This window comes from Ceratotherium simum, chromosome 21 (assembly GCF_057802395.1).
Source record: "Ceratotherium simum simum isolate JZ-2026a chromosome 21, ASM5780239v1, whole genome shotgun sequence".
Taxonomy (NCBI): domain Eukaryota; kingdom Metazoa; phylum Chordata; class Mammalia; order Perissodactyla; family Rhinocerotidae; genus Ceratotherium; species Ceratotherium simum.
The window spans coordinates 37,693,618-37,715,525 of NC_141920.1; the positions used below are offsets into that span (position 1 = coordinate 37,693,618).

A 21,908-nucleotide genomic window follows, 5' to 3' on the forward strand; every position below is an offset into this window, starting at 1 on the left:
TCATAGGGTTTTCTTGACCACTTTTTTCAGAAGTGGGTGGCCAGATCCTTCTTCCTAGTCTGTCTTAGACTCAGGCTGGGTGGTGAGAGCACCAAACCTTAACCGCTAGACCACCAGGGCTGCCTAACTATGCTGGTACTTTCTGTGAAGCACCTGAAATTCTGTTCCCACCCTATGAGATGAATGGTAATGTCTCCATTTTCGTAGATGGAATGTACTCCTGTGAACCAGGCTTCTTTCACTTAACATTATGTTTGTGAAATTTATTTCTGATGTGGCCTGTATTTTCTCGTGCACACACTTGCTCTGTATCCCAGGGCAATCTACATTTTCAGGGGCAATGTAGTATTTCACTGTGTGATTATACCCCCCCCACCACCTTTTTTTTATAAAAATATTTTGGTTGCTGGACATGTGCATTGGTTCCAGATTGGGACTGTTATGAAAAGTGGTATTATGAACACTATATACTCATACTTAAGTTCAGCTTTAGATACTCAAGCAGTGGCTGTACCAATTTGTACTCCTGCCAGCAGTGTATGAGAATTCCAGTTTGCCCGCATTCTTGCCAACACTCTGTGCTCTTGGTCTGTTTCATTTGGGCCGGTCTGGTGAATTGGAGAATTTCTTTTCTTTTCTTTTCTTTTCTTTTCTTTTGGGAGGGGCTCATATAATTTCTTTTCATCTCATTCTATATAAAGGCTTTACTGTACTTGAATTACAATAATTTCTATAAAGGCAAAATACATCTTCAAATAAGTATTAAATGATTCTTTTTTGAGCTGATAAGTAATGAGTATCAGATGGTGGCTAAGATCTATGCACCAGCTCAGCTGGAACTAATCATCCCATCTGAGAGGCCTGATTTTCAGGCCTGTTAGTCAGATCTCCTCTTCTATTCCATTTTACAGATGAAGGGACTGAGCCACTTCAGGGACTAGAGACCATCCCAGGTGCTATGGCCCAGCCTCCTGGAAGAGCTGATTGTAGTGTTCTCCCCTTCCTCTCAAGTGAGGCCCACTATTGATTCTTCTACTCTTTTGTTTGCTAAATAATTATTGAATGCATACTGGATGGCAGGCACTGGGCTGGGCCTGTGAGATTCAGTGGCAAACAAGCTTATAATCTAATAATGTCCTCTTTCACTTTACAGGGTATGGCTTTCAAATCACAGCCTATTTCCTCAAGAGAGGGATACGCCTTCGCTGCTTCGGAGGCTCAGAGAATGCTGGTAAGAAACTGATGTCTTGGTTCATCAGGTATTTTGCACAATTAGCTTGCCCTAGAGAGGGAATGAAATTTAAGGAATGAATATTCCTACTTGCTTCATTGCCTTCATGAAATTGAAGTACTATTTAAGAATATTTCCAAACATTTGTGATTTTTTTTTTTTTTCAATTTTCACTGTTTGCTGTCTGCCTGAGAACAGTGAGCTGGGCCACGCTTTACTCTCGTGCTTCTGCTCAGCACTTTTTTTGAGCTTCCAGAGTGACTTGACAGGCAGTTAAACTATGAATCACTTCATCATTGTCTGTGCACACCAAGGCCCTGGGATACAGAGCAAGTGTGTGCACGAGAAAATCCTTTCCCAGCCCAGAGCTGTCAAAGCCTTTCCTAGGTGTGTGACATGGCCAGCTTCCCCCCGGATTTCCCCAGTTCAAGATGTCCACCGAGGCGATGATGTCAAACATGTCCAGCCAAGAACAATAAAGTCAGATGCTAATGACCATTCTCCAAGTTCATCGAGCATTGGAAAGAAAATCTAACTCAACTTCCTTGGACAATTTTAATATATAAGATATGAAACAGGGACTTTAAAAATGAACTGTACAGAGGTTTGCTCTTGGAATCTTCACAATTATCTGCACTTTCTTAACTTTGGGTGTCACTCGAATATATTACTCTCTTAATGGGGCCTTCCACTTTATTCCATTCTCTTAGTAAAATAAGCCAGTTAAACTCACATCTATTAAAATGCAGCCTAGCTACCCTTTGAGGTAGAGATTGCTGTTGCCTATATCTTTACTTTATTTAAATAATAGAAATCTCATTTATGGCCTAAGCAGAGTAAAGGGGTACAGAAGTTGCTTTCTGTTTATACAATACCTTATACCAAAATGTTCAAAAGCTGCCATTCTAGCATTCTTATTTTTCAGAGGAAGAAATGGAAGGACAAAGCAGAGGAATTATTTGATGGAACTGATAACTTTGAATTCTAATTCTGATCCACCAGCGATTTATATTTCAATGTTATGGTATTTTTTAGGGGGGGGTGGGTAGCAAATAATGAATTCTGTGGCTCAGTTTCCCTGTCCATAAAGGAGGAAGCAGACTACTTACCACTTATCTCAATAAGATATTTTAAAAATTCGTGAATAAATATTAACTGCTTTGATAATTTTGTTTTTCTGGCTTTTCAAAGTTCATCCCTAGTCACCTAGCCAGGTATAACATCCATGAGGGGTCAAAGTTTAAACACACCCAAGCTCTCTGAAATGGGGTTTCTGCATGAGGACTAGTAGGGGTAATAAGACCAGAGTAACAGGCTAGGCCCCAGTCACAGAGGGCTTTGAATGTTTGCATGTCACGTGATGGGCACTGAGGAGCCACGACAGGCTTTTGAGCAGGGTAAGTGGAGCTGCTTTTTGGAACTGTTAATCTGCTTGTACTGAGTAGTATGAACTGGGATAGGAAAGAGTGATCACCAAGGAAACAGCAGTGAGAGGTAAGGAGAGAGCTGTTACTGGAACATCAACTCATTAAACCTTTTGATATAGTTTAACCTAGCCAAGTGGTATAAGGTGTTAACTGTGTTTAAGTTGTGTGTCTGTGTAATTGACACCTTCACGCTTGGCTTCTAAGTGCATCTTGTTACCTCAGTCAGTGCCCTCACCTTGTCAGTCATTGTTGGAAATGTGCAATGGACTGATTCATAATATCCATCTTTAAAAAAAAAATTCTCCCATCTAAGAGGGAGATTTTCTCTTTTGTAAAAATGGCTTTATTTCTGTTATAAATATGATACATGTATATTATAAAACTATTCAAGCAATATAACCAAGTATAAAGAAGAGAGGAGAAGACCCTCCCCACCCACCCCTATTATATCAGAAAATACAGTGTTAGTTAGCATCAGCTAAACATCACTCCAGACATCACTCCAGAAACGGGTGAAGGCTGGGTGAATGAATGGATGGATGGATAGACAGATGAGAGAAGGAGAGATACAGATGGCATTTACCATTTTCTGTTCCTTTCATTGAATGTTGAGGAGTCCAGTTCTGTGATTCTTTCAGCCTTCCCCACCTGGAAGTCAGTGGTTTTGCTTTAAGAAGTTGTAATAATAGGTCACTATGAAGGTGATGTAGTTGTATCATCTTTCCTATTGCATATTTAAACATTCCTTAATATTTTGATCATTAATTTCTGGTTAATGACACTGCTGTTTCCATGGCCTGATTCAGATTAGGAGTTTGCACTCAGTTTAGGGGACCTCTCTAGGACCAATTGACCAAAAAGATGATAAATAAACTAACCAGTAAGAACAGTGACAAGTCACATTTTCAGATTTTATCTCAGATTCTTCCTTCTCCAATGTAAGTCTGCACACTCATTAAAAAACATTGATACCATTTCCCATATGTGAGTTCTGAACAGAAAGCAGCAAACTGACACAGGGAAAGCTACAAGGGTCCTGCCTGGGGTTTCATGTGATTCAATGGTCCAGGGGCTCAGCTGGACCAGTTTGCAGCCTTCTGGGCTTTCCCTAGAGCTTTGCGCTTGCCCCGCCCTGTTGATGGCAAACACCAAAATGAGGGGAGGGGAGAAGAGACACATCTTATACATACATGCTTATTGCTCTAACTTAAAAATCTGGGACCAAGCATTGCTGTGTTCATAGTTTTTTGATGCCTTTAGTAATGTGATTTTCTTCATTTTGTACAGAACTACGTGTATTTCCTGACAGATTTGTTGTCTGTGTAAGTCAGCTTGCATACAATTGTGATCTTTTGGCAAATCAGAATGAAGAATTGGTATGTATGAAAAAATTCTATAAACAAATCTGCTTAAATGATGAGTTATTGTAAAAAATAGAAAAAAGAATTTTCTGTTGTCATTTAGCTATTGAGCACTCAATTCATGTTTTAAGGGACCAAAATGTCCTACCTATTTTGCATGATATTATTGATTATCTTTTTTTTTCTGAAGACCCCTTGAAAATTTAGTTTGCTTAGCAGTATCTTTCCATATCAATTTAAAATGAGAAAGCACATATCACAAAAACTATGATGGTGCTTATGATAGTATTTAAATGAAATAAAGCGAAGCCTTTAAATGAAATGGAGCAAAATACACATATTTCCACTGGAAGCTTTCATTGGGGTCAGTGGCTTTTGAATTTTATTCCATGGTGAATCACTGACATTTTCATGAGAACCAGTACTTTTCCCCAGTGTGTTATTTCTTAACTGATAGGGTTCATGTTCTCTCTCTTTTCTCAGGCTGTCTTGAGCTTCAAGAGGTCCTGTTTCTGTTTCATTGGAGTTCTCTGTTCAGACAGTTAGATATAGAAAACTCACTCATAATGTTGCAGCTTGCAGCTTTGTCTTTTAAGTTTAACATATACATGTGAGAGAGTCTCCTTGTTTTGTGTGTGTGTGTGTGTGTGTGTGTGTGTGTGTGTGTGTGTGTGTGTATATCTTGCTGCAGTCACAGTCTAATCTATCTGAACTTAAGTCCATACAAATTTTTTTTCATATTTTTGGACATCTGACTTGAGACTTTTAACAAAGAGGAAAAAAAAAAATCTAGTAGACATTAAACCTGGACATGAAGTATGATGTGATTATTATGCTTCTAGAATAATTTATGGGAATATTAGATTACCCCTTATGTTTATTATTTTTTAATCCATATGAAATTTGAAATTTGGCCCACATGGTGTAAAAACCAGCTTCTTATCTCATCTTAAGTAAATACATAGGAAGAGTGTTTTAGAGATTGGAATAGTGAATAGAGACCCAGGAAAAGTGAAGAGCAGAGAACTCATATTGAAATGTAGATGCCTTCATGTAGAGTGGAGATAGCCCTTCAGAAAAGCCAGTATGACCTGTATTTCTTCATCTATCAATAAAATCTAAGTATACACATTAAGTGAAATAAATGAAGCAAATTTGGTGGAAAGTATTAAAAGTTTATTCTTTGAAATATTTTCAGGATGTTGAGTTATCTTAGTTAATTAATAAATCCTGAAGTAGTAATGCTCTTGGCACACAACTATAATGTAATAGAGCTTAACTGATTCTCGTGAAGAAATTGAATCTGTGGTTTAAGAAAGCAACAATTAACTGTACCAGAAAGTATTGTGGCTTTCAGATGGAATACAGAAGAAATTAGATCTTATATGATATGTAATATTAATATTTTAAATTATTAATAGTGAATTAAAACATCCCAGTACGAATGAAATATTATCCTCCTTAGGGGCACTGTATTTATACAGATGTAAGTTTTCTATAGCTGCTGTCATATAAATCCTATAATCTGGAGGACTTCCTAAATGTTAAGAATTTTCATACTGAAAAGTTGACTGGTCTGAGCCTTTTTACATGAGCCAGTTCAGTTTTCTTATCTTCAAAATGTTCAGACAGCTAGTGATAACACTATCAGAGTTAACCAAGTTAGCTTATAAAGAAAATGCCATTTATATCATGAGGATCTTTCATTGTTTTGAATGACTCTCTTTAGATGCTGCCCTTTTTCCCCACCTCTGACCATCCCTTCACATACACACTTTCCCAGCCACATGCGCACACCAGTCAGCTCAAGCCTGACGCCGCTGAATAGCTCCATTCCTGGACACAGGCTCTGTGCACCCCTTCTGCTTGGCCAGCTCACCTCGGCACCTCCCCTCCTCACAGGCCTGCAGTTCACCACTTCCTCAAGCTTGTTATCCCCAGAAACAGTAAAATATCCGGGTCAAGCAAAGAGTAAAATATCCTCTCTCCTGCAAATTGTCCATGAAGCCAATGACGCAGTCCTTCCACCACAAGTGCCTTGGCGCTTTATCCTCACTGATGGTTGACCTCTGCAAAGCCCTCCTGTCTCAGCTATTTAAGGATCAAGTAACAGTCCTTCCCTCCCAGAATTGTCTTCTGCCTGTAAGAAGGCATTCCTTCTCCCTGATATATCCTTCAGACGCCCAGACCATGCTGTCTGGCTCTCCTGAGTATTCCTGAACTTCCTTAAGGCTTTGAGTTCTTTTATCAGTTTACACTGATGTTTGCTGAAGGGCAGGATCCATCTCATTTTCTCTTGGTAATTATTCTCAAGGAACATCTGACTGGGCAAGGCCTGGGAAATTGGCTTCTTGAGGAGCTATGTTGGAGATGCTTCTTTGATAATGACCTTCACTTATTTTCGTATAACTGTTTACTGAACTCACTCTTCCACCGCCACAGAAGTGACGGGAGAGAGAGCTGGTACCTGAGCAACAGCCTGGGTGCCTTATTCCTGCTGTAGCCTTAAGTTGCAGATTCCCTTTCCTTCGACTTTTTTTTTTTCTTTTTGGGTCCTCAGTATCTAAATGACAATTGGTTGGGAAATCTGGGAGTGCCTATTTGGAACTGCTCTGCCAGGGGATTCTTTCAGCCTGTACACAAGGCAGCTAGCTGTACTTAGCTCCCCGCTTCTTGAAGGTGGCTGCACAGAAGAACTGCTGTTCCAGATCAACAGTACAAAGGGAGTAATCGCCCGCCTCTGGGGGCAGGACGAGTGCAGCCATGCCACTCCCCAATCCCCCTAGCACCAGGGGTGTCTGTTCCCCTGTCGCTGTCGGCATGTCTCTGGTCCACCGAGGGATGTTGGTGCAGGGAGATGTTCCGTGTTGCAATAGCTCCGTGCCGAGTGCCCATGTGCCAGGAATGTGGGAACTGTGATGTGTACTTTGGGAAGAAAGGGCATTATTATGAGATGAGTCACTGTATTTTTCTTACTCCAGTTTCTCATAAGAAATCTCGAAGCCCTTGAAGGCTCGGTTTTTGACCTATTGCTAGAAATGGAGCTGGGAAGTCTGAGAGTTTTTACCTTTAGTTTTATTTATTTTATTTTTCTCTCCCCTTTTTTTCTTAGAAATCTGAAGAGCATAAAGTAAATTTTTGCTGCACTCAGTTATATTCAATTCCAACAATATTTTCTTTCATATTTACAAACCCAAGTCCCCATGTAGAGACTGTTTTCTTCCTCAGATGTAAAGCCCTGGGGCCTTTGGGAGATTCAAAATTATTTATTATTTTTATCTCTTTATTAAAGTGAATAACCAAGAATAACCAAAGTATTAACTTTACCTTACAAGGTAATAACTTGGTTGTGTAAATAACCGTAGAACTCTGTGGGTATCTGGGGCGTTTCAGGGTCAGCACAGAGCTACTTTCTCATGGAGCATTGGTTACAGCCACTCCCAGTCTCTGGAGACCCGTCCCATCTGTTCTTAACATCAGTTGAAACATAATTTGCTGAGTGCTGGCTTTATGCCAGGAACTCTGGTAGGCATTGAGGAAACAAAAAAGGAGAAAGTTCTCTTGCCCTCAAGAACCTTATACTCTGACAGATAAGGGTACTGAAGGTAATCCTGGTGACCTAAAAAATGTAATTCAAATAAAGCCTCCCTTTTTCTTGAAGATGTATCCATTCTGCACCTGAATGGTTCAGTTGGGTCCTTTCCACCGTTCAGAAGGAAAGTCCGAAATTCTAGATTACTTTCTTACTTTTAAACCTAACCTGTAAAAGTCTGTGATCCTTTTGGAAATTAAAAAAATGATGTTCAGTGCAAGTGCTGCCTATAAGTGAATATATACATTAAGACATTTTGGTTCTCTGCCTCAGGCTTCATTTGAGTTGTGGCCAAGCTGTCAAAATAACCATCAGGGTTCTGTAGGCATACCCCAACCACACAGCGCTAGGCCACTGCTGTAGCATCATCTTAGTAGAAGAATTACTGGGACGTCCTGACAAAAGACGATATTTAAGCACTTCTCTTAAGTCAAACTACTGTTTAATGTTAAAGAGTTCTCCTTCTGGTTTATGAGTATAAAACTGAAAAGAAATGAGTCTAAAGAAGCAATAAACTACTCTAGCCTGGGTTATTTTTAGCTTGGCTGTCGTATTCCTCGGCTGTACGTAATTGAACCTCTGTGGGCCTTAGCCCTCCTCTCAGTCAAGGGGGAGGGTATCAAATTATCTTAAAAATCCTTTCTCACACTGAATTCCTATCAGAGGAAGCAGATGAAAAGATAACTAAATAAAAAACGTAAAATAATTTTGCACAAAAGAGAACTTGTAGATTTAAAAATTGTGATAAAAAAAAATTCGGAGTAATCTTTTATCTTAGGAAATACACATAGAAATTTTAAGGAAATATTTTAGGCCTTAAATTTTTAGAAAAGAAGAAATAAACTGCGTAACAATTTGACTATGCACTAACTTCTATACCCTGATGGAAGAATTATTTAACTTTCATAAGGGAACTTTTGCATAAGTATAAATCAGATCATTCAAGAAAAGAACTCTTTTTTGTATCAAAAAATTAAATAAGTAGTGGATGATTTTTCCAGGTTTTTCAGGATGATTTTTCCAGGTTTTTCATAGACTTTAAGAATCCATTCTGGGGCCGGCCCCGTGGCTTAGCGGTTAGGTGCGTGCGCTCCGCTGCCGGCGGCCCGGGTTCGGATCCCGGGTGCGCACCGAGGCACCACTCCTCCAGCCATGCTGAGGCCGCATCCCACATACAGCAACTAGAAGGATGTGCAGCTATGACAGACAACTACGTACTGGGGCTTTGGGGGAAAAATAAATAAATAAAATCTTTAAAAAAAAAAAAAGAATCCATTCTTCTCATCTTATTGTATTTCCTAAACAATGCTATTGGTAAATTACATGGAAGCCATTAATGGGAGATTCCTGTGGCACTAGGAAAAGTTCCTTGAGTGAGAAGAGGTCATTTCCATGTTTCACATTTCCCACAGTGATCTGAACTTGACTTTTCACTTAATAACTGCTTACCAAAATTGTACATGTTCATTGTACAAAAAATTTTAGAATCCAAATATATACAAAGAAAGTAAAAATTATCCACAACTCCCAAAGATAGCCTCTGTTAACAATCTAGTCTGTACACCATACTTCATACTTGATAACTGAGGTCAGTGTGTATTTATTTTAAGTAGGACGCCGTTCATTTGTGAATTGTATGTTTGTGTCCATTTTTCTATTGGTATTTTTGTATTTCACAAACTCCTTACTGTATAAAAACTTCTTACATAGTAAGGAAAGGAACTTTTAGTGAGTTTATCATTTACCTTTCAATTGTATGACGTTGCTGCGTGGTAGGTGTTGATGTCCTCTATTTTATATTTTCCATAATGATTTTCTGCCTTTGATGATTTGGGTGTTATAGTTTTCAAAATTGGATAAATATTTACTTATTTTTTCCTCTGGTATTTTTATGAAATTTATTTTAGTTTATGATGTAAGGTCCTTTTTATTCAGCTTATTGATCAGTATTGGGCTAATTGTGGCTTTTAGGTTCAAGGGATAAACATACTCAGTCTGCCTGTACTCATGGGGTCTCACTGTTGGGGCACACACAACAAGGAGGCTTCTCTAGGGACCAGACTCTCCTTTTGCCCCTGAAGCAGCAGGACTTCACTGATGTCCACCATCTTGCCTGCTGCCTCCCTAGGCTGACTGCCCTCCCTTTTTCCAGTAGCTGTGGCCAGTGGTCAGGGTCAGAATGTGGTCAACAAATACTTAAGGAACAGATTAGAGTCAGACCTTCAGCAGGCCCTAGGGATGGGCTGTTTGCCTTGGATAGGGATGGGAACTATAGCAGCCACCCTCACCCACCTGCCCTTATGTGGACTGGCGGGTGGATGATCCTAATGAAAGTGCTAGTGGTGGGGATGAAGATGTTCTTGGTTGGTTTGGTCTGTCTAGGATAGGTTTTCTAGGCTATGATAGAGAAGATAAGAAAAAACTTCTCTCAGGTGAAATAATTTTTTTTAAAGATTAACTATCCTTTGCTTATATGTTACAGTAACCTGAGGTTTTGTTCTTCTTTCCTAATAATAACTTTATTCTAAATGATTAGCCAGCAGTATTTGTAAATGAGGTGGTTCATGGCCCCCCCACCCCCGCCCTCCAGCCCTCCAAAGGAGCTTGCCCTTTGCTGAGTTAGAATAGGATAGGTAGATAAGTTAGAATAGGATGTATCTGAGTTAGAATAGTCAGATAGGATAAGTTAGAGTAGGACATATCTGGGCCGTCTACTTCTTTGTGCTTTTCCCCCTGTAATGCACCTTTCCTTGTGCAGAGACCTATAATCTCCCTCGGATGACCACTTAGATAACAGATTGAATTAGGAAAAACACGATGGGGAGTAGAACAAGTGGGACAGAGATCAAACTTGAAATTAAAAGATGTGAGTTTGACCACTGCCCCTCCCCTCACTCACTTGATGACCTTGGACAAGTCATTTGGCTTCTCAGAGCATCAGTCCCCTGACTTGGTTAGGCAGAAGTAAAAGTGATGCCGGCCATACAAGCCTCCCCAAGTTTTCCCAAGGATCAAGTGAGATAATGAATATAAAAATGTAAATTCTGAAGTGCTTATGCAATATTTATTATTATTATCATTTCTATTCTTCCCCCAAAGAGGAGTTAATTTAAATGCCATATGCCATTAACACCAGATTAGCAGATTGCTATACATCTTACCCAAGTTGCTAGGAATGAGAAAAATACCTGGTAATATCCATCTGCATATGTCATATTCCCAAGAACCTCAGCACCCTCATTTTTTGTCTCCACTTGCCAGCCCAGCTTCCTTTTGCAGCTGTAAAAACAGAAGTACCAAAAGTTAAGTGATAAACCTCCGTTTAGGCAGAAGTCGGTGATGGAAAAAGGGATACAATAAGAGCGTAAACTTGTGACCTTCAGTGGGAGCTCTGTTAACCAACATCCAGAGGAGGAGCAAGAAGAGTAGAGAACACCCAGCTAAAATGCCTTTCATTCCAGTAGCTGCAGTAAACTCACAATGAGATAGGGCTTTGGAGGAGGGACCCAGTCACGTCTCTAAGGTACATAGGAGTTGAGAGATAGCAGACTTCTCAGGCCCAAATTCCTAAAAGCACACAGGAACATCAGAACACCCACAGTGATAGCACAGACAGAGTTTGACATGCGGGTAGATTATGTTTGGAAAGTTCATTAGTAAACAGATGATTTAGAGTTTGGTTCTCATTTTCCCAAGGAAACGGTGTCATAAATGCAGTGAGGTTCCCAGACTAGTCCACAGAAGCTGTTACTATCCTGAGATCAGAGTCTTGGAAAGAGATGGTCTTGCTGTCTGTGTTCAAGGGAAATGGAAAGAGCTATTCCTTCTGCACCCCTGGGCAGAGGGCCAGCTCTGAGCAGAATTTTGAAAGAAGACAGTTATCTGTGATGTCTTCTATCTGGCTCTTCCGCCTCTGTCCCACTGGTGACCAGGGCCACAGTGGGCCCTCCTCTGGCCAGCTCTACTACTTGCATGGCTGGACTGCATATTTACCTGCCTCTCTCCTCTCCCATCCCATCTAGGCCCACATGCTCAGCCGTGGGAGATTATTGGAAAAGATCATCACCCTGAACAGAGGGCTGGCATCTTTCTGCAGGTGTTGGCATTTTCCAACCACAGCCCTCTGTGGGGGAAGGTGTTTTTGATAAGGAGACCCCCAAAGGTGGGCTGGCTCTGCCTGGGGTAATTCCCATTAAGTTTCTCTCTGTTTTTCACAGATATTTACCTTATACTTTTAAACTAGGCATTATTAATCTATGATTCCTGAATTCCCTGAAATTAAAAAAAAAAGTTGTATGTATTTTTATGTTTTTCTGGTCAAAATTAAATAGCTTTCCTTCAATTCTCAGAGTGTTCAGTGAGCCCCCACATTAAGAAGCACTGGTCCCAAACCTACAAATTCTTTAAAGCATCCAAGTTGTGTCACACTTGTATGTCACTAGAGGCTTGACTGCGGGGCCTAAGGTGGTTCAGGATTTATTTTTAGGTTCTCGAGGGTAGGTGAATGTAAACTGGAAAATCCCTGTGAAATATGTACTTCCTGCGAAGTAACTTCCTTGATTTTTTTCACTGATTTCATTTTCAGGTTAACATTCTTTGTAACTATTTATTGGTACTTCCCTAGATCTACACAAGACAGTTTCATAGTCATCAATTCAGAAGAAAAGAAAACTTTAAAAAAACCACAGAACTGGAGTATTTGCTGTTAACCTAAGTGGCAGCAAGGCTGTGCTCCAGTTCCCCTTGGAGACCCATCCTTTCATGGGAAGGCAGAGAAATGTGCTCGAAGAAGGATTCGGGGCCAGAGAATCTGAGCGAAGTGAAAGACTTGCCCTTCGCTGTGGGAATTGGGCAGACGACTTAGCCTCATAGGGCATCCAGTTCCTCATCGCTGAAATGGGGAAGGTCATGTCCACCTTGTGGGCATCTCATGAGGACTCATTTACCCGGTGCTAGTCCCTATACCAAGTGCTTGTCTATGGTGCCTCAGTACAAATGTCCTCCATTGTTATTGTCTTTAGAGAAAACAACTTCAGTCCACAGTGGAATTCATAAGATACCACTCACTTTCCTGTTCATTTTAGTTTCTTTGTGTCAATACATGTGTATGTTTCTATACTTTCTTTTAATTGTTCCTTACTACTCTATCCCACCTCTTTTGCCCTGTTTACTTCCTTAACTTACTAAATATCAAATAATTTAAGAAAATATTAGAAGTGAAATTTGGGAAAGAGAGACCTCTTCCTCATTTTAAGACATATGGCTTCTGCACGGTCACATTGCACCATGGTCTAAGATTGTGGTTGTTGTATTTCATGCTCTACTTGGGCTGCTTTTCTATAAGTAACCTTTCATATCATGTCACACTTCAGAATGCTGATGCTCCTGAAAATCATTAGGTATCACACTCAAGTTCAAGAATAACTTTTGTTTTTGCCTTATTAAAAAGTCAAAGAATTGAAAGTAGTTCCAGTTTTATACTTTAATATTATTTGCCCCCCCCCAATAAGCTGATAATGTATTATTTTACTCTGCTTTTATTGTTCGGAAAAGGCTTTCATTGTTTGCAGAGGGCTGTCACATACAATAACTTGTTGAGTGCAACAAACCTGAGAAGAGATTGTATCAGTCTTGAACTTTGTAGTTTTCAGGGGACAGGAAGGCCAACTCAAAATGGCTTAGCAAAAAAGGAAAGTTTTTGGCTCATGTGCCTGAAAAATCTAGACTTTAGGTATGGCTTGCTGATCAGAAGCACAAGGAATTTCTTCAAGACTGTTTCTCACCATCTTTTGGCTCTGCCTTCCACTGTTTGGCTTCATTCTCAGCCTATAAGTGATGCTTGGTCCTGGCAGCTCTAGGTCCGTGGGAAAAGAGAGCAGGCCTCTTCCCAGGCCACCTGTAGCTCATTCATCTCTTTGAGGCTCGTGAATTACATACTCTGATTAGCCTGGCCTGGATCACAGGCCCACTTCAGGAGTCAGGCTTGGAGACAAGGCCTCCTGAAATGCATGAATGTTAGATAGATGATTCCACAGAAGAAAAATCTGAGTCTTTTGTCCAGGAAATGAATGAGTCCCCACTATATAGGTATTATTATCATCCCTTTTTTGTAGATGAGGAAACTGATGTTCAGAGAAGGTAAGTGGCTTGTCCAGATCTCACAGCGAGGTGGTGACCCAGAGGGGTCTAGCCCCAGGGACTTCCAACTCAGCATCCTGTGCTCTTTCTACAACTCCATCTCTGACCATGATAGCAAGTGACCCGCTGGGCATAGTGCAGAGAGCGCTGCACAGGGGCTGGGCCTTCTCCACTCAGTTCTGCCGCTAGCTAAATGTTTGGCCTTAGACACTTAGTCTCTTGCGTCTCATTCTTCTCATCTGTCAAATAGGGACAATACCTGCCTGCCAAATATTCACTGAGGCTCTGATGCGATGTAGGGAAAAGGGCTTTAATCAGATAAGTTCTCTACAAATGCAAGGCATCCTTTGCTCTCTTATAAACCCCATATGGATTGTGTAGGCATCAAGTTTTCTTTTACAGTAATGTCAAGAAAATGTGTTCAGCGGTTTCCAATTTCCAAAGTGTGCTTCTTACACCTCGCTGCATTCGAATTTCCCAAACAATCCTGAAAGGTAGATGAGAAACCAACTATCAGGGGGTTGAGAAACTGGCTCTGGGACAAGCAACCAACGAGTGCAGACCATGACCTCCATCCTTGTCACCTGTGCTCCACCTCTCATCCCAGGAGTGTGTTACCCTGATTGATCAACTTTGGGTATCTCATTCTCAGCAGATGTGATCGTGAGGAATTCAGATTCAGTAATGTTTTGAATGTGACCCAAGACTATGTATTCTAAAATTTTACTATGAATTACCTACTTTTAAAATATTCTGATTGGGTTGTTACTCATTTTCATTTGGGAGTGAATAAAACAGAGGAAATGTACATAACTATGAGAAAATAGATCCAACTCTCAAAAGATAAAGACTGAGAGTAGCACATTACTATATTAAGTACTACTGTGAGACAAATCCTAATAGCATTGAGGATCTTTTTTCCTCCCTTCTCATTTTATTGCTTTCGTATCAGGCAGGATATTCTATAATCCTGGAAACAAGAACTTGGTGGGATAGTTCCTGTCACACCCTTCGAATGATGGTTGTAAGAGGTGCCAGGAGCACCACACTGGGCTGGCAGTGTGGCTGAGGGGTGCTGTGATTGTAGTGCACCCACAGGGCTCTTGGGGTGACCAGTAGCCTGATATCACACCCCCTAGAATCTGCCCCCCTCAATTCCAATCTGGACTAATATTGATGTCCCAGGGCCTGTGGCCAGGAGCTTGAGAGCTGGCAGCAAGATTTTCCCAACAGAAGCTATGTTTGTCAGGTGAGTAGTGGCAGTGCCATCCATGCTGTTTGTCCATGTTGAATCAGGTCCCTGGGATGTGGTAGTAAAAATATTACCTGCCTCACCACGCTGTTTCAAGGGTGACATGGTGAGTACGTGCAAACCTTCTGAAACATTACCTGAACCCCCACTTGGAGTTTGGCACACAGTAGCTGATCACATCCCTCCAAATATGCCTATTCCAGAGTCATTGACTGACTTCCCCTCGATTAACCACCTCCCCCAGTCCAGCTACCACCCCATTTCTCTGCTCCCCCTTACAACAGAACTCTTCAAAAGTGTTGCCTGGACCTGCGCTGGCCAACACTGAAGCCACTGGCCACATTTGGCTGTTGGGCGTTTGAAATGTGGGGAGTCAGAATGACAATGTAGAAATGGCATACTGTAAATATAAAATACATACCAGATTTTAAAGTCTTAGTGTAAAAATATAAAATATCACAGTATTTTTATGTTGATTACGTGTTGAAATGATAACATTATATATATTGGGTTAAATAATATATGTTATTGAAATTTAATTTCACTAGTTTCCTTTTATATTTTTTTGTGTGTGTGAGGAAGATCAGCCCTGAGCTAACATCCAGTGCCAATCCTCTTATTTTTGCTGAGGAAGATTGGCCCTGAGCTGACATCCGTGCCCATCTTCCTCTACTTTATATGGGACGCTGCCACAGCATGGCTTGACAAGCGGTGCGTCGGTGCGCGCCCGGAATCCGAACCAGCGAACCCCGGGCCGCCCCATTAGAGTGCGCACACCTAACCGCTTGCGCCACCAGGCCGGCCCCTCGTTTTACTTTTTTGATGGGTCTGTAGAAAATTTAAAGTCACGCATACAGCTCACATTATATCTCTACTGGAGAGTTCTGGTCTCGACTATGTCTCCACTTCCCTCTTGAACCCATCCCAGGTAGGCGTGGGTCCCCGCACTTCACCAGAAACAGCTTTTGTCAAGTCACCTTCTTTCTACTGGTCAGTTTTCACTCCTGCCTACTCAGCAGCATTTGACACGGTTGTCACTTTCAATGAAGCACTTTCTTCTCTTGCCTCCAGGGACATCATGTTATGTTGATTTTTGTCTTTCCTCGCTGACAATTCCTTCATAGCCTCCTTTTCTGAATCCTCCTCATCTTCTCAACTTCTTTTTTCTCATCCAAACTCACTCCCTAGTGGAGCTCATCCTGACTGATGCCTTTAAATACCATCTCTGTGGACTTCCCAGCTCTGTGTTTGCAGCCCACACCTCCCTCTTCCTGGAAGCTGTCTCTTAATTGCCTGCTCAACATCTCCATTTAGATATCCAGAGGACTCTTAAAGTTTACACATGTAAAACTGATTTCTTGGTTCCACTTCCCCAAGCCTACCCCTCCCCTAGTATTTCCTATACTGGTAAGGGCTAACTTCCTTCATCTGGTTATTTAAACCACAAATCTTGGAGTCATCCTTGACTTTTCTCTTCCTCTCTCCAACTATATCCAATCCGTTGGCATGTTCTGTTGGGGCTCCCTTCAAATTATATTTCCAGTCTCACCACTTCTCACCATCACTGGCCTCCTCCAAGACCCATCCTCTCTGAGTGGACTATTGCAGTAGCCTCATCACTGGTTTCTCCACCTCCACCTTGTCCCCTCTACTACACCCAAGGTGATCCTTTTAAAATGCCAAGTCACAGGGGCCGGCCTGGTGGCATAGCAGTTAAGTTCAGATGCTCCACTTCGGCGGCCCAGGATTCACTGGTTTGGATCCTGGGTGCACACCACTCATCAAGCATGCTGAGGCAGCATCCCACATTGAGCAACTAGAAGGGTGTACGACTATGACATATAACTATCTACTGGGCCCTTGGGGAGGGGAAAAAAAAAAAGGAAAAAAAGAGGAAGATTGGCAACAGACGTTAGCTCAGGGCCAGTCTTCCTCAAAAAAAGAATAAAGCAAGATGCTCATTTAAAAAATAAATAAAATGCCAAGTCATTTTTCTTCTTGGAACCTTTTAACAGCACATCATCTTTCTTAGAAGAAAATGTGCCATCCTAATAAAAGCCATATGTGACTTACTGCCACCACCACCAGTACACACACACACACACGCGCGCGCACACACACACACACACACACACACTACCCCTCCCCTGCTTCCTGGCCCCTTGTTCCCTTCCCTTGGTCTGGTTCTCTGATCCTCCCCCCCCCGGACATGCTCTGTCCTGAAAGCCTCTGTGTCTGAAAGCCTCTGTGTTCACGCTTCTCCCTGCCTGAAATGCGCCTCCTCAGGTGCTCATATAGCTCATCCTCCACTCAGGTCTCTGGGTAAAGCTCACCTTCTTGCCTACCACAGCGTTCTCTGACCGGCATATGTAAAACACCACGTCCATGACCCTTTAGAGGTTTATTTCTCTTTATAACATTACCACTTGACACATTATTTGTTTGTTTCTTTCTTTTCTCCCCCATGAGATGGAGGCTCCATGAGAGCAGGGATGTTTTCTGTGGGTCCACATCTTTTTCCACAAGGGTGTCAAGCAATGCTACATACAGAGTTCAGTGTTGCCTGATTAGATGATTCTGCTGGACTCTGCTCAGTTATCAATTCCATTCCTCTTTAGGGCAGAAGTTCATTAACTCTTCTGGGAAGCTTGCCTAAATGCATATGCCTTGACCCCACCCCCTAGAGATCCAAATGCAGTAGATTCTGGGGTAGAATCCAGAACATTTTTGAACAAGCTCCCCAGGAGATTTTGATGCCTGGATAACCAGACACACTTTGCCAAACGCTGCCTCAGTGTATAGTTTACACTGGTTTATCTGTTGCTCTGTTCTGTTGAGTGTTGTTTCATTTATATCAGCAGTTCTTGAATCACCTGGGAACCTAAAATAGCTCTCCTAGCCCCACCCCAAATCTTGTGAATCAGAACTTCCAGGGGTGGGTGCTGGAAATCTATATTTTTGAAAAGCTCCCTTGGTGCCTTTGATACAGCCAGACTTCCCACTAGCCTTTGGGAGCCCCAGCTGTGTTTTACAGACTCCTTGAGGAGATTGTAAACTCAAGAGCAGGTGTTTTTTTAGGCCAGCTTCTCTCCCCTTCCTTCTTTAATCCAACAGTGTTCTGTTCAAAATCGTGTTCAGCAAGTTACTGTGGAGTGAACGCCTTGATTTATCCACAACTTCAACTTGCCTTTGTAACTTGAACATCAACCAGTACTTCTAACTATAGTTCACTCCAGCCCATTCTCTGATTAGAGACAGGAAATGTGTCATGGTTGCCTACCTCATTCTGGTGGCTACTCTTTTTGCAGTCCTTGCTATCCAGAGTTTAAAATGTTTCCCGGGTCAGACCAGACAGCACTGGGGTAATGTCCTTCATCATCATACTCAGACACTCAACCTGTTTAACCTTCCCCTTGGACCTGTACTCGGGCACATGTGCTTTGGCTGTTCTCAACCTCAGGATGCGTCCACTAGTTTCCAGAGCATCCCCAGGGCAAGAGACAAAGCCTGACCCCTTGCTCTGGGAGCCTGCCTGGGCTGCTCAAGCTGCCGAGGAGGGTTTCCCTAGATTAGACTTCTTCTGGGGCCAGTGGCCTTGTCCTACTTCTGTTTGGTTTTGTCCTGGAACTGTATATAGACACTCTTCACCAGTTGAAAGTTTTAAAACTAAAATACTCAAAGTATTACCAAAAATAAAAAACTAAATGGGGGGGTGGGCAGGGGGGACAGGGCAGGTGACCAGGGAATGACATTTGCAGAATTTTATTCCTTGGCCAGACTCAGAGCTAGCTTTCAGGTTATGAAGCATCATAGATGGAGGCTCAAAGAAATCCTCTTGGTTAGCCTGTTTCTTAAATACCTGAGTCCCCATGGGGTGCTCACTCTGGACTTTGGATGGCCAACTGGTACCCTTTTTGAATATGTTGGGTCTGTCTGTATTCTTTGCAGAAGATGTCAGGGTCATTATTCAGCATAGAATCTAAAAAGGAGTAGTGTCATGTCATCCAGGTCAGCCTGAGAGACACTTGAAACCTTCTCAGCACATGCTGTCTGCACCTTGGCATTTTGCCTCTGGATAAGCCGCAGATTGTGTTTTGGTGCCAGATGTGAGAAGCCATTGGTAATCAGGACAACTCCCTTGGGAAATCCTGTTCCCAGGTGATAGCTGCTTCCTCTGAAATACTTGTTCAGGGGGCACCGGAGGCTGCGATTTAGCGACAAAGGGGAGTGAATTGACCCTATAAAAGTAAGAATGAGAGATTTCTAATGAGATCTGACAGTTTGAGGGCTGAAGAAGGAGTCGAATCTTTTTTTCCCCCTGCCCACCCAGTCTTCATACAAGTGTAAATATGCCTCCTTCAGCAAATTGCCAAATGTGGTTTTAATTTGTAAGCGGGAGACCCCGCCTTGCCTTTTTCATTTCTTCTCTTCTTTTTTTTTTTTTTGAAAACGAAGTCACAGGTTTTGCACTTTTGAGCTGGACGTTTCCTTCTGTCACTCCATCACTTTTTCTGTTGTCCTACTTCATCCAAGGACATTTTCCCCCATTGTTTGTTATCAGAGGAATTTGGGACGAGAGTCAATTGTCCTGTTTCTTAAAGAAGTTCTTGAAGTTCCCATAGGAAATGCATAGTGCTCTTTAAGTTTTAAAAATAAATAAGTAAAGGCAGTGGTTGAATCTAACATGAGATTTGAAGGGTGTCACTAGTGCGGCATCATACTTTATGTGGTCTCCGCAGTATCCATTGTTGTTATTTATGACCCTGTCTGCCTTCCATTGTGGACTTCTTCCAGCCTTGGGGAATTTACATCATTCCTAATAGCAAAAGGCTTTCTGGTTCCCACAGAGTTGTTCAAAGCCTGACTCATGCTCCTTATGTTAATTGTTCAGCTCTGAAAATACAGCACTTACAGGGTGTGGTTGTAAGGGGAAAATCTACTGTACTTACAGGGCATGTTTAGAAGTGTTTCACATATAAATCTCAATCTCTCTCTCTCTCTCTCATTTAACCTTTAAAATGTAGCTCTTGTTGATCAGCTAGTAAGTCTTCGGGGGAAAAAACAGAGAGGCACCAAAACGCAATATAATCCAATAAAACCTATAATATTCTGTTCACTAACTCTTAAAACTGACTTGGGTTATAACTGAATATGACTTTGAGTGACATTGGTCCAGGTGTGACACCACAGGCAGAGTTAGCCAGAGCTAAAGGCTGGTACTCAGTGGTGCAGCGCAGTAATTGGACAAAGCTCACAATGTGGACCCATGGGACACCACGTGTCATACTGATGGCTGCCATCAGCCAGGCTTTCTGGGGCTGTCATTGTTAATTCCAGTGTAAGTCTAAAGCAAGGACCTATTGATAATTTACCCAAACTGTTCCTTGTGGCAGCAAGGTTTTACTATGGACTTTGATAGAGAAGGGTACTTAGTGTCCAGGAAATGAGAGAAGTTAACACCTTGCCTGGATTATCTGCTTACTAACAAAAAGCAAATGATTCCAAAAGTTTGAAGTCGGTCAATGTTGGTGAAAGTTGGGAGGTTTTTACATTTTATAATTACTTCCTGATGAAGCTTCCATGGGAACATATAGATACATAGGTAGATAATCTATGAATTATATACAACCATAGTAATGCTCTTAGTTTAAGAAAAACTTCCAGTTTTTTAGTAGCCAAGAATCACAAACTTCAGTTTTCAAAGTATGTATTAAAAGCCTTAACTCTTGATGCAGTCTTGAGTATTCAAAGGCCATATTTTGTATTTTTGTAAATAGAGAAAATGTAGAGAATGCTTAGGATAATCAGGGTATAGACCACTGCACCACCAGGTCCTTCTGGAAGATCAAAGCTCACAGACACGCTGCTGCCTGGCACCATGATTCTGCGCTTCGTCACAGTTTGGGCCACAGAGATACCAAATATTAGCCAAGAGTTCCCAGATGATTTGGAACCAACATCCTTTCCGTTACAGTCTTGTATGTTTGTGGCGCATATTAATGTATGGGATGTGTGAGCAAGGAATCTAAAAGAAGTGACAATTTATCAAAAAGTTCTAGATTTGAAAAAATTAAAATAGCCTAATACTAAGCAGTTTTATCTAGTCTTCACAGAAATGAATCTGTTCGCCGGGGCATTCAGAGTATAACTGTTTTTTCTCACGCTCAGCTAGTCGATTTCTGGTTGAACCCTTGTTATCTCTTCACGTAGACGGAACGAGCTCTCCACGGAGCGTCTGATTATTTTGCTGAGTGTGTGGAGAGTCCACTTCCTCCCAGCGCAAAGCTCAAGAGAAACGCTCTGAAAGAAATGTAGGTCCGATGTGTCTCCTTCTTCTCATTTTTGACTGTCTGTCTGTATGGTCACATACCATGAAGTCTAGAATTCAGCAGGAGTGCATGGAACCTAATCACAAACCCCCTCGGGCCCTGACCCTGTGCTAAGGTCATACTTGCTCCTCCACCTCCCCGACTCTCTTTCTCTTGCTTTCTGGACAATGGGGAGCGAGTCCTTGCTTCACAGGTATGTTGCAAGGAGTAATTAATTACAAGTGCTTTGAAGATGAAAAGCACCTGTTGGTGTGTTTCGTACAACTTCTGGAGTGACTACAGACCGATCTAAAAAAAGGCATTCCTTTCCTAAGATGCTTGTTCTGACCCTAATATAATTATGATAATCCTTGTGCCCCTGATGGCAATAGTAAGAACATGAATATATATATATTTGTTTCCAGACTGAAGCTCAGCCAAAATAAATATTTCGGCTTCAGTGTTTTGAGTTTGGTGGTTTAAGAAATTTCTTGCCATTCACAAGCCTATAAACATATGCTGAAGTCAAAGTCTAGTCTCTAAATTCTCCCTATGCAGCTTCTCTCCTGCCCCTTAAAGTAAATTTTACAGAGTGAAGT

At 41.6% G+C, this 21,908-nt stretch overlaps 1 protein-coding gene across 5 annotated transcripts in view; it reads left to right on the forward strand.

The window, feature by feature from the left end:
* The window catches only part of SLX4IP (SLX4 interacting protein), a 187,441-nt gene that overhangs the window by 159,507 nt on the left and 6,026 nt on the right, over positions 1 to 21,908 (forward strand). For 4 of the 5 annotated variants that reach the window (XM_087445605.1, XM_087445603.1, XM_087445604.1 and 1 more), the window contains 4 exons: positions 912 to 1,010; positions 1,154 to 1,231; positions 3,946 to 4,034; positions 21,212 to 21,312. In XM_087445605.1, coding sequence (XP_087301731.1) covers positions 912 to 1,010; positions 1,154 to 1,231; positions 3,946 to 4,034; positions 21,212 to 21,312 — 367 coding nt within the window. The remainder of the gene's footprint in view (positions 1 to 911; positions 1,011 to 1,153; positions 1,232 to 3,945; positions 4,035 to 21,211; positions 21,313 to 21,908) is intronic. The other variant, XM_004433867.3, reaches the window with a different exon arrangement.